Here is a 13,101-nt window from a genome sequence, read left to right as displayed (position 1 = left end):
TTGGAAACTGACTTTGATTTAGTTCGTTTGAAAGTTAGCCCAAGTCAACTGACGTTGTGTTAGTGGCTAGCCTGCTAGTTGATATGTGTGTTTTGGATGCATTTATGGTTGACTAGCCTATTTGTTGCTTTCCTTTAGACTGACTTAGCTGGGCAATTTACAAAACAGATATCGTTCCCGATTAGCTTTAGCCCCCCGGCTGCCAGTTTGGAGACAGCTGTGAATACAATTCCTAAGTGCACACTTTCCCTAATAAAGTAAACTGTCACTGTTGTACAGCTGGAACAGTCAGTAGCTAATGGATACGTTGCCACAACTTTATTTCCCACACTCAAATTCAATAACCAATTCAAAATTGATTTTCTTTTTGTGTGTGTAATGAAACAGGCAGGGAGCAGGCCTCGAACCCTCGACCTTCTAGCCCGAAGTCCAGCACGCTATCGACTATTACACTTCTCCAAATGTTACACTACTCCCTCCTTTCAAAGAGCGCGTCCCTTCTCTAGCTTGCGACTCTACGTCTTATAGGAACGCGCCCGACGGTGCCCCAAAAGCATGCTCAAGCGGCAGTCGATATCCGCGCTTGTAAAACCCAGGGTCGTTACTAAATATATATATATATATATATATATATCAAAACTGAATGTAAACTGACATGACTGATCACGTTAAATATATATACATATATATTATTATTTAACGTGGTCAGTTTACTTTCAGTTTTGATTATAGCCTCCTTAATGATACAAAAACAAATGTACACACCCTTAGGAAAAAAATATGCAGCAAATGCTGAGTCTAAATAAAAACATTTTACTGCCGTAATTTTGCATTGTAACTGCAGTTAGTGCAGTATAACTGCAGTACACTGCAGTTATTCTGCAATTATTGCGTCCAAAATACCACAGTTGACTGCAGATACTGCACTTTTACTGCAAAACTACAATCATTTTTTGTAAGGGCACTGTGCACAGAGGTAATTTCAACGTCTATTACACGTTGGTTCTGTGGAAATGACGTTCATTCAACCAGTGTGTGCTCAGTGGGTCTTCATCACTGAATGTAATATGCTAAAATGATCTTACTCAAACGTTTGTTCTTTACATGTTAACATTGGATTCCCTATGCTGTGTGAGCCATGGCCAAGTCATTAAATATCCCTCTAGACGAAGAGATGGTTAGAATCTTAGGCCAATGTGGATCAGCTCTGACTAACGTCCTGCAAAGCAAGTTTGGATGCACTACTGTGCTCCATGGTGTAGATGCCACCTGTGCAGGGCAGTCGAGGAAGCCCTCTGTCTTCCCAGAGGAAAGGTTTTCTATACATCTATCTAAGAGCTTCAAGGTGTCTGTGTGGAAGGATGACCTTACCTCTCACCGTGTTGATGCTGAGGTCAATGCTGCCAACAACTGGCTAAAGCATTGTGGAGGTCTCGCAAAAGCGCTTAGCGATGCTGGTGGCCCAGCTATCCAGCAAGATAGTGACCAGTACATTTTCAGAAAAGGAAAGTTGTCAATAGGAGATGCTATCATGTTGAATTTATTATGGATAAATGAATAAACAATATCCTCATTTTAAATAGAATTGTAACTAGGTAAACTTATACTTTGTTTTATAAGTGATTGACAATATGAGTTCATAAGAAGGGATTGTGTGACACGGACAAGGAGTAATAAAAAGTTAATGAACACCATTCCAACTAGGCAGAAACAAATGGGTTGTGGACTGTGTAAACACAGAAGGTCGTTAGCCTATGTTTAACCCTACTGAAACTTAGCTCTGGGGTTTTCAGATAAGGCAGCGAGTGCATTCCTAGGTTGTCTGTTAATTAAAACGGTCAGTTCAGTGGTGATCGATAATGTTGAGGGGTCAAAAGTTATCTGGGAGTGTGTTAGTAAGTTAGAATGAACTTTTCACCTTACTTTGTCCCGGTCGAGAGGAGGGGATTCTGTTAAAGCAGTGAAATGACGGCATGATCTGTATATAAACTGCTGCACGTGTTTAAGTGGTAGCGCGCTCCGAGAATAAATTATATTACCTATTATTGAAAGACTGGTCTGCGTCTATTTTATGCAAACAAGAAATCTTACAAATTATCATAAAATAGATTAAGGGCTTTCAATTGATGAAAGCACATTGGCATAATTAAATTACAGTAACATCGCCCCACCTGGATACCTTCCATGCAGGAAGATCATTCATGCTGTGGGTCCAAACCTTCCATACAACAACAGAAAATCTGAAGTTGATAATGTCACACCACAACTCCAAAGGGCTGTTTTAATCATTCTGAAAGTGGTCAAGCAAGATAATCTGCAGTCAGTTGCCATTCCTGCCATAAATTCTGGCCTCTTCAACTATCCCTTGCCACTCTGTGCAGACGTCATTGTTAAAACCCTGAAAGAGTACCATGCTTCCATGCTTCTGGTGCTCCACTAGAGGTTTGTCTAGTTAATCATGATGAGCCATCGGTCAGGGAGATGGAGAGAGCGTGCCGTCAAATACTGGGGTCCTCGGGTTCACATAGTCAACCAGTGGAAGCTCAGGGGCAGCCACCTAAGGCTTCATACAGTCAAGCTGCAAGGAGCCACGGGAAAGGCTCCACCAAACCCTTTTCAACACCCACGGTTCAGCTTGGGAATGTCAGTCTGACCATCAAAAAAGGATACATCGAGAGAGAGCAGGTCAAATAATAGAAAATAGAGCATAGGAATGATACATAGCATAATGTGGTAAATTATATTGATTGTGGAATTGGTACATTTTTGGCATCTCTAAATATCTGAAACAAAATTGATGACTTGATTTTCTTTCTTGCTAATCTTTTATTGACAAACACTCAGCATTGTGAACACAATTTCTAATGACCTAAATTTGTCAACTGGGGTAATATCCACAACCACAAATATGGTGATGTTATTGAAATCCAGGGGCACAAACTACGATGCAAATATGTGTATCACACTATATGCCCTCACAAAAGTCAAGCGTCTGAAAAGGTAAGTGCAAATAAGGCTCTATAAGTCTTAGTAAGGTAACCAACTACACTGCAATGACCTGTTATGAGATCAAATATGAAATTGTTAGCCTACCTCATTGTTCCAAGCAATATGTTAAGAGAAGTATATATCGAACTATATTTACTATATCCAGTCCATACGTATAACATGGAATAAGCAAGTAATTTGTAAGCTTTCGGTATTCCTCTGTTAACAGAGTCTTGGTGACATTTTCTCGAAGTGTCTGAGCATGGCACAAAAAAGTGCCTTCCCAGCCATTGGTACTGGAGTGCTGGGCTTCAGCAAGCAGGAGGTTGCAAAGATCATGATGGACACAGCAGTGACATTTTCCCAGCACAACAATGGAATGAATATGGATATTTTTATGTAATCTTTCCATCTGACACTGAGACATATAATGTATCAGTCACTTTCATACTTGTCCTTAGTGGCCTGGTAAAAGTTTTGGATTTTGCTATTTTAATTAGGCTACTTGTCAGTTTTTAAACTGAAGATTTTGGGAATATGGTGTATTTCTAAATCAAGACTTCAGTTCTTTACTGTCTCGCTATGACACACCAGAACAGATATACAGTAAAGTTGGACGTTTACATACACCTTAGCCAAATACATTTAAACTCAGTTGTTCACAATTCCTGACATTTAATCCCAGTAAGAACTCCCTGTTTTAGGTCAGTTAGGATCACCACTTTATTTTAAGAATGTGAAATGTCAGAACAGTAGAGGAATGATTAGCTTTTATTTCTTTCATCACATTCCCAGTGGGTCAGAAGTTTACATACACTCAATTAGTATTTGGTAGCATTGCCTTTAAATTGTTTAACTTGTATCAAATGTTTCAGGTAGCCTTCCACAAGCTTCCCACAATAAGTTGGGTGAATTTTAGCCCATTCCTCCTGACAGAGCTGGTGTAACTGATTCAGGTTTGTAGGCCTCCTTGCTCACACACACTTTTTCAGTTCTGCCCACAAATGTTCTATAAGATTGAGGTCAGGGCTTTGTGATGGCCCCTCCAATACCGTGACTTTGTTGTCCTTAAGCCATTTTGCCACAACTTTGGAAGTATGCTTGGGGTCACTGTCCATTTGGAAGATCCATTTGCGACCAAGCTTTAACTTCCGGACTGATTTCTTGAGATGTTGCTTCAATATATACACATAATTTTAGTTCCTCATGATGCCATCTATTATGTGATGTGCACCAGTCCTTCCTGCAGCAAAGCACCTCCACAACATGATGCTGCCACCCTCGTGCTTCACGGTTGGGATGGTGTTCTTCAGCTTGCAAGCCTCCTTTCCTTCAAACATAACAATGGTTTTATGGCCAAACAGTTCTATTTTTGTTTCATCAGACCAGAAAACATTTCTCCAAAAATTACAGTCTTTGACCCCATGTGCAGTTGCAAACCGTAGTCTGGCTTTTTTTTATGGCTGTTTTGGAGCAGTGTCTTCTTCCTTGACGAGCGGCCTTTCAAGTTATGTCGATATAGGACTCGTTTTACTGTGGATATAGATACTTTTGTAGCTGTTTCCTCCAGCATCTTTACAAGGTCCTTTGCTGTTCTGGGATTGATTTGCACTTTTCGCACCAAAGTACGTTCATGTCTAGGAGACGGAACGCTTCTCCTTCCTGAGCGATATGACGTCTGCGTGGTCCCATGGTGTTTATACTTGCGTTCTATTGTTTGTACAGATGAATAATGGCACCTTCAGGCGTTTGGACATTTCTCCCAAGGATGAACCAGACTTGTGGAGGTCTACAAAGTCTTGGCTGATTTCTTTTGATTTTCCCATGATGTCAAGCAAAGAGGCATTGAGTTTGAAGGTAAGGCCTTGAAATATATCCACAAATACACCTCCAATTGACTCAAATTATGTAAATTAGGCTATCAAAAGCTTCTAAAGCCATGACATATTTTTTTTAATTTTCCAAGCTGTTTAAAGGCACAGTCAACTTAGTGTATGTAAACTTCTGACTCTCTGGAAAATTATAAGTGAAATCTGTCTGTAAACAGTTGTTGGAAAAATTACTTGTGTCATGCACAAGTAGATGTCCTAACCGACTTGCCAAGACTATAGTTTGTTAACAAGAAATGTGTGGAGTGGTTGAAAAATGAGTTTTAATGACTCCAACCTAAGTGGATGTCAACTTCTGGCTTCAACTGTATCAGAGTTACCAGTAGGTGTATGCCGATATCGTTCTACTCGTAATTGTATCTGTTATATATCACACCTGATACTCGTAATCACATTTACTTGTGATCGGAAAACCTGGAGGTGTGCTTTAATGCCTATACCTCAAGTGCGCAATTACTATTACTGAGTGCATCTCAAAGCGTATCATTATGTGTTAAAGGAATTTAATTCCTCTGTTTTAATTCCCAATCAAAAGTAAACACTCTGTCAATGCATAAGGGTTTGTAAGACCCTTATTTTATAAGAATGGACAGAGCCCCGGTCTTAAAAGTCAAGTAACAGCCTTTAATTCAAGAGAGTACTGAGTTCATACACATTTTACCACAGGTTATAAACTGAAAATGACGTCAGTGTTTTCTAAATGTTCTTTTCTTGCCACTGGTAGAAAGGCCCTATAGTTCTCAAGCCTTCCCTCCTCGCCTAGAGCCAAGGTCAGTCAGTGTAGATAAGCATTCTAGACAGTCTGGAGATAGTCCGTCCCTGCCATCTGGAGATAGTTCATTCATTTGTACTGAGGAACAGACTGTCATTGTACTAAACTCCCGACTACATTCACTAAATAATATTCAATAATGGGAGCAAGAGAGAAAATTCATACATGTACAGTAGCATAATTGTATTCTGATTAGTACATCCTGATTGAAATGTATACATAATTAGTCATCATTGATAAAAATTCCCTTAACATTATGTTCCTTCACTCATTCACACACATTGTTAAACAATCCTGACAGATGAAAATGCACACAATTTAATAGGACTAAGTAAGTAAATCATCAACGGAATAGGCAATTAAATAGCCTAATGCATGGCTGGCTACGACTGCATTTATTACAGACACAGATTTAGATGATGGTAGGCTAATTTGCTTGCCCCAAATTGTTTCCCTTTCGAGAGGAGCAAAGCTTTTCTCTCCCGACACTTAAGCCACATTTGTACAATCAAATTAATCTACAGTTCTCATTTTATTTTCCAAGCATGGGCTTGGATCACAACTTGTAAGTCGCTCTGGATAAGAGCGTCTGCTAAATGACTTAAATGTAAATGTAAATAACGACAGCTGTCATCAGCAATGGAACAATTATACAGACAGACAAAAGTAAGCCTACTAAACAACGCCATGTAGACAGACATATAACCATATGGCCTCAGCAAAGTTGACATTCCCTGTCAACTTTGCTGAGGCCATATGGTTATTTGTCTGTCTACATGGCGTTGTTTAGTAGGCTTACTTTTGTCTGTCTGTATAATTATACTAGATGGAACAACAATAACTAGTTACGGATTCATACATGTCGTTTGGAGAAGGGGATACTTGTGCCCTGAGACAGTGACTGAGTGAACACCTGTGAATGTTTGTGTCTGGGGAAATGAGAGCAGAGGGAGAACGGCTTGTTCTTATCCAGCCGTTGCAGCAGACTCAAACGATAACCCGCCAGTTTCTCACATATTTCTGCTCTTTTCCACAGGCTTTTGAAAATCAACTGAAATCTCTTCAAGGCGCAACACAATATTCTTGCCCCTCCAACAGTGCCTCCTCTCAAGGCGAGATCCCGATCAAAAGTAGACTAAGGGGTATGTTAATATAATGTGTTTATCAACAGAACACATACTTTTCTTGTTGTATGTGAACCCTTTGGAAATACCTGTATTTCTGCATAAACTGGTCATAAAATGTGATCTGATCTTCATCTTCATCTGTTTCAGTTTACAACAATAGACACACAATGTGCTTAAACTAATAACAAACAATTATACCTTTTCATGTCTTTATTGAACACACTGTGTAATCCTTCACAGTGCAGGGTTGGAAAAGTATGTGATCCCTTGGATTTAATAACTGGTTGACCCTCCTTTGGCAGCAATAACCTCAATCAAATGTTTTCTGTAGTTGCGGATCAGTCCTGCACAATGGTCAGGTGGAATTTTGGACCATTCCTCTTTACAAAACTGTTTCAGTTCAGCAATAGTCTTTGAATGTCAGGTGTGAACCGTTCTCAAGGTCATGCCACATAATCTCAAGCAGGTTGAGGTCAGGATTGACGGGGCCACTCCAGAAGGCATATTTTCTTCTGTTGAAGCCATTCTGTTGTTGATTTACTTCTGTGTTTTGGGTCGTTGTCCTGTTGCATCACCCAACTTCTGTTGCGCTTTAATTCATTCTCCTGCAAAATCTCTTGATAAACTTGGGAATTGATTTTTCCGGCAATGATAGCAAGCTGTCCAGGCCCTGGGGCAGCAAAGCAGCCCCAAACTTTGATGCTCCCTCCACCATACTTTATAGTTGGGATGAGGTTTTGATGTTGGTATGTTGTGCCTTTTTTTCGCCACACATAGTATTGTGTGTTCCTTCCAAACAACTCAACTGTAGTTTCATCTGTCCACAGAATATTTTGCCAGTAGCGCTGGAACATCCAGGTGAACTTTTGCAAACTTCAGACGTGCAGAAATGTTTTTTTTTGTTGTTGTTGGGGAAAGCAGTGACTTCTTCCGTGGTGTCCTCCCATTCTTGTTTAGTGTTTTACATATCGTAGACTCGTCAACATCAATGTTGGCATGTTACAGAAATGTATGTAGGGCTTTAGCTGACACTAGGATTCTTCTTAACCTCATTGAGCATTCTGCGCTGTGCTCTTGCAGTCACCTTTGCAGGACGGCCACTCCTAGGGAGAGTAGCAACAGTGCTGAACTTTCTCCATTTATAGACAATGTCTTACCGTGGACTGATGAACCCTTTCCAGCTTTATGCAAGTCAACAACTCTTAATCTTAGGTATTTTTGTTTGAGGCATGGTTCACATCAGGCAATGCTTCTTGTGAATAGCAAACTCCAAAAAATATATTTTTTAAAATTATTTTTATATAGGGCAAGGAAGTTCTAACCAACATCTCCAATCTAGTCTCATTGATTGGACTCCAGGTTAGCTGACTCGTGACTCTAATTAGCTTTTGGAGATGCCTAGGGGTCACATACTTTTCCCAACCTACACTGTGAATCTTAAATTATGTTTTCAATTTAGACAAGAAAAATACAATGTGTGTGTTATTCGTCTTAAGCACACTGTTTGTCTATTGTTGTGACTTGTGTTGAAGATCAGATCACATTTGATGACCTACTTAATGTTTATGCAGAAATTCAGGTAATTCCAAAGGGTTCACATACTTTTTCATGCCACTGCATTTCTTTCAACTTTTGAGCTAACGTATGCTTTCATGTCTTTGAATCTGCAAGGATTTGGGCACACAACTGATCATTATGAGTCCAGAGCTACAAATAAACGCTGATATCCAAGAGGAGGTGCATCACCGTATATCGAGCTCAGCAGTGCCCACAATGACATATTGAGGGAGGCCAAATGTTGGCTCACTTATGCTTTCATGATGCCCTCTGAGAACTTCACCATTCTCAATGGTTTCATACAGCACTTTGGTCAGAGGGAATTTGACAAGCTGCTTTCCCTTCAAACCAAGTGGAATGTTTCCATTGAGGAGTTCTTTAAAGATGGCCGTGCTGGTGTGATCATCCAGGGGTCTTCTAGGGGTGTCAGAGCTTCTGTGTTAGAGTCGGAAGCCATTTTCTGCAAAGTCCAAGAGGATTTTGCAAAGAAAGAGGAGTGTGACATGGGCCTGAAATCGTCCAACAATTTCTCAAGGACGCCTGTAGAGAATAACAGCTCAGACGATTTTTCCGGGCTTGAAATTGTCAGGGTCTGTGTTAACAAAATAAACTACAGATTTAACATTAAAGGTGCAATCTGTGATATTTACCGCATGATAACTGATCAAATATGGCTGAATCTTATGTTACAGGTTGAGAAGGTGGAGAATAGCACTCTGAAGCATCTCTTTGAGCTAAAGAAGAGACAGTTTCAGTCTGCCTCTTCACAACGAATGTACCAGCGCCTGCCAGCGCAATACTGTGACCTGGTCAGTCGAGTGGGCTTCCAGAGGGAGTTTGCACCACCTGACGGCAAGAGAAGCCACCTATGGTCTAGAAATTGAATGACATTTTCTAATCACAAGGCTTTTTGAGGCAAATGCCTGTAGCTACTTTGCGGCTAAAACATAATTCAACCTTATCACACAATATTTTTGTTTCAAATGTTGTTCAAGTGTTTTTTTCTCTTACATTTTGTAATGTGATACTCTCATCCACAGAGCAAAATCATGGAGAGGGGATCTACTTCGGTAGCAGTGTGCATGGGACAGAGAAGCTGTGGAGGGGCTTGGCTGATGAAGAGTACCTGTACTTTTTTGCAGCACAGGTGCTGACAGGGAAGTCTACTATTGGCATACCAGGTCTTATTGTACCACCGGAGACCCCCAGTGGAGACCCCCTAACCCTGTATGACAGTGTGGAAGGGGGCGTAGACACCTGTGTCATTTTCAATGGTCACCAAGCTCTACGGCTTCAGTTTACAGCCAACTAAATTCTATTGCAGTTTCAATGGGTATGTTATGAATTTAGCAGTGGGGTTTGCATGTATACTGAAGAAAAATATAAACACAACAATTTCAAAGATTTGACTGAGTTGCAATTCATATAAGGAAATCAGTCAATTTAAATAAATAAATTGGGTCCGAATCATCTACAGATTTCACATGACTGGGAATACAGGTATGCATCTGTCACAGATACCTTAAAGTATGGGGATGGATCAGAAAACCAGTCCATATCGGCTGTGACCACCATCTGCCTCATGCAGCGCGACATATCTCCTTTGCATAGAGTTGATTGTGGAATGTTGTCCCGCTCCTCTTCAATGACATGTTCCCCCACCCAACAGCTCGCAACCGCAAACCATGTGATACAGGTTGGAAAGTCAACACACTTTCTGTACAGATGAAGCCAATGCTTCCATGCAAAAGAGGTTTTGACATTTAAATCCAGTCAATGTATATTCAGAAAGTATTCAGACCCCTTGACTTTTTCCATATTTTGTTACATTACAGCCTTAGTCTAAAAAATTGATTTAATTGTTTTTCTCATCAATCTACACACAATACCCCATAATGACCTGAAGTATAACATTTACATAAGTATTCAGACCCTTTACTTTGTTGAAGCACCTCCCTTTCTAGGGAGTTTTTCCTAGCCACCGTGCTTCTACACCTGCATTGCTTGCTGTTTGGGGTTTTAGGCTGGGTTTCTGTACAGTACTTTTAGATATCAGCTGATGTAAGAAGGGCTATATAAATACATTTGATTTGATTTATGGCAGCAATGTACAGCCTCGAATCTTCTTGGGGATACGCTTCAAGCTTGGCCCAGTTGTATTTGGGGAGTTTCTCCCATTCTTCTCTGCAGATCATCAAGCTCTATCAGGTTAGATAGGGAGCGTCGCTGCACAGCTATTTTACTGTCTCTCCAGAGATGTTTGATCTGGTTCAAGTCTGGGCTCTGGCTGGGCTACTCAAGGACATTCAGAAACTTATCCCGAATCCACTCCTGCGTTGTCTTGGCGGTGTGCTTAGTCGGAGGTCCTGAGAGCTCTGCAGCAGGTTTTCATCAAGGACCTCTCTCTACTTTGCTCCGTTCATCCTGACTAGTCTCCCAGTCCTGCAGCTGAAAGACATCCACACAGCATGATGCTGCCACCACCATGTTTGGTTCCAGTTTTCCTCCAGACGTGATGCTTGGCGTTCAAGCCAAAGAGTTCAATCTTGGCTTCATCAGACCAAAGAATCTTGTTTCTCATGGTCTGAGTCTGTAGGTACTTTTTGGTAAACTCCAAGCGGTCTGTCATGTGTCTTACTAGGGAGTGGCTTCCGTCTGGCCAGTCTACCATAATGGCCTGATTGGTGGAGTGCTGCAAATATGGTTGACCTTCTGGAAGGTTCTCCCATCTCCACAGAGGAGCTCTGTCAGAGTGACTATCGGGTTGTTGGTAACCTCCCTGACCAAGGCCCTTCTCCCCCGATTGCTCAGTTTGGTTGGGCGGCCAGCTCTCAGAAGAGTCTTGGTGGTTCCAAACATCTTCCATTTTAGATTGATGGAGGCCACTGTGATCTTGAAACGTCAATGCTGCAGAATTGTTTTGTGCCTCCACACAATCCTGTCTCTGAGCTTTACGGACAGTTCCTTCAACCTCATGGCTTGGTTTTTGCTCTGACATACACTGTCAACTGTGGGACCTTTTTATATAGGCCTGTGTGTGTGCTTTTCCTAATCATGTCCAATAAATTTAATTTACCACAAGTGGACTCCGAGTTATAGAAACATCTCAAGGATGAATCAATGGAAGTAACTGGATGCACCTGAGCTCAATTTTTTGTCTCATAGCAAAAGGTTTGATTACTTTAGTCCCAGTCAAAAGTTTGGACACACCTACTCATTCATGGGCATTTCAATTAACAGGTGTGCCTTAAGTTAATTTATGGAATTTCCTTCCTTCCTTAATGCTTTTCAGACAATGTTGTGTTGTGACAAGGTAGCGGTGGTATACAGAAGACAGCCCTATTTGGTAAAAGACCAAGTCCATATAATGGCTTAGGAAGTGGGCACACCACCCACCGCTTCCGAGGATATTACTCGCTAATGTTCAGTCCCTGGATAACAACGTTGACGAGATCAGGGCAAGGGTTTCTTTCCAGAGAGACATCAGGGATTGTAACATACTGTTTCCCGGAAACATGGCTCGCTCTGGATATACTGTCTGAGTCGGTCAAGCCATCTGGATTCTCAGTTTATCGCACCAACAGGAATAAAGATCTTTCCAGGAAGAAGGGCAGGGGTGTATGTTTTCAAGATTTAATGACTCTTGGTGTAATTATAATAACATACAGGAACTCAAGTCCTTTTGTTCACCCAACCTAGAATACCTCACAATCAAATGCCGGTCGTAATTCTCTTGGAGATAATATCTTCGGTTATAGTCACAGCTGTGTATATCCCCCCTCAAGCCTATACCACGACGGCCCTCAAGGAACTTCACTGGACTTTGTGCAAACTGGAAACCATGTATCCTGAGGCTGAATTTATTGTAGCTGGGGATGTTAACAAAGCAAAATTGAGGAAAAGGCTACCAAAATATTATCAGCATATTGACTATAGTACTCGTGCAGAAAAAAACACTACTATTGCTACTCCAACTTCCGGGATGCTTACAAGGCCCTCCCCCGCCCTCCTTTCGGCAAATCTGACCACGATTCCAGTTTGATCCTCCCTTCCTATAGGCAGAAACTCCAACACAAAGTACCTGTGCTAAGGACTATTCAACACTGGTCTGACCAATCGGAATCCACTCTTCAAGATGGTTTTGATCACTCGGACTGGGATATGTTACGGGTAGCTTCTGAGATTAATATTGACATATACACTGAGACGGTTACTGATTTCATCAAGAAGTGTATCGGAAATGTTGTACCCACTGTGACTATTAAACCTTCCCTAACCAGAAACCGTGGATAGATGGCAGCATTCGTGCAAAACTGAAAGTGAGAGCCACCACATTTAACTAGGTCAAGGTTACTGGGAATATGGCAGAAAACAAACGGAGTAGTCATTCCCTCCCCAAGGCAATCAAACAGGTAAAATGTCAGTATAGAGACAAAGTGGGGTCGCAATTCAACGGCTCAGACACGAGGTGTACGTGGCAGGTTCTACAGACAATCACAGACTACAGCCATGTCGCGGACACCGTCTTGCTTCCAGACAAGCCAGATGCAGCCAGCTGCCAAGGACTGTGGGCTCTCCTTCTCCGTGGCCGACTTGAGTAAGACATTTAAGCGTGTTAACCCTCGCAAGGCTGCCGGCCCAGACGGCATCCCTCGCCACATCCTCAGCATGCACAAACCAGCTGGCTGGTGTGTTTTACGGATATATTCAATCTCTCCCTATCCTCATTTGTTGTCCCCACATGCTTCAAGATGGCCACCATTGTTCC

General features: G+C 41.5%; 1 protein-coding gene across 1 annotated transcript; it reads left to right on the top strand.

Annotated features, from left to right (window-relative positions):
* Nucleotides 1-1,174: 1,174 nt before the first annotated feature.
* Nucleotides 1,175-10,221, top strand: LOC124038673 (protein mono-ADP-ribosyltransferase PARP9-like). The gene is made up of 6 exons (XM_046354767.1): nt 1,175-1,533; nt 2,158-2,428; nt 3,218-3,387; nt 8,503-8,923; nt 9,026-9,185; nt 9,374-10,221. Exons 1-6 carry the CDS (start codon nt 1,175-1,177, stop codon nt 9,643-9,645), a joined length of 1,653 nt encoding a protein of 550 aa, XP_046210723.1. The 3' UTR covers nt 9,646-10,221.
* The last annotated feature ends 2,880 nt before the right edge of the window (nt 10,222-13,101 follow it).

This window comes from Oncorhynchus gorbuscha, linkage group LG06, assembly GCF_021184085.1.
Source record: "Oncorhynchus gorbuscha isolate QuinsamMale2020 ecotype Even-year linkage group LG06, OgorEven_v1.0, whole genome shotgun sequence".
Taxonomy (NCBI): domain Eukaryota; kingdom Metazoa; phylum Chordata; class Actinopteri; order Salmoniformes; family Salmonidae; genus Oncorhynchus; species Oncorhynchus gorbuscha.
Note: the sequence above shows the minus strand (reverse complement) of the source record. Positions and strands in the feature narration are given on the sequence as shown.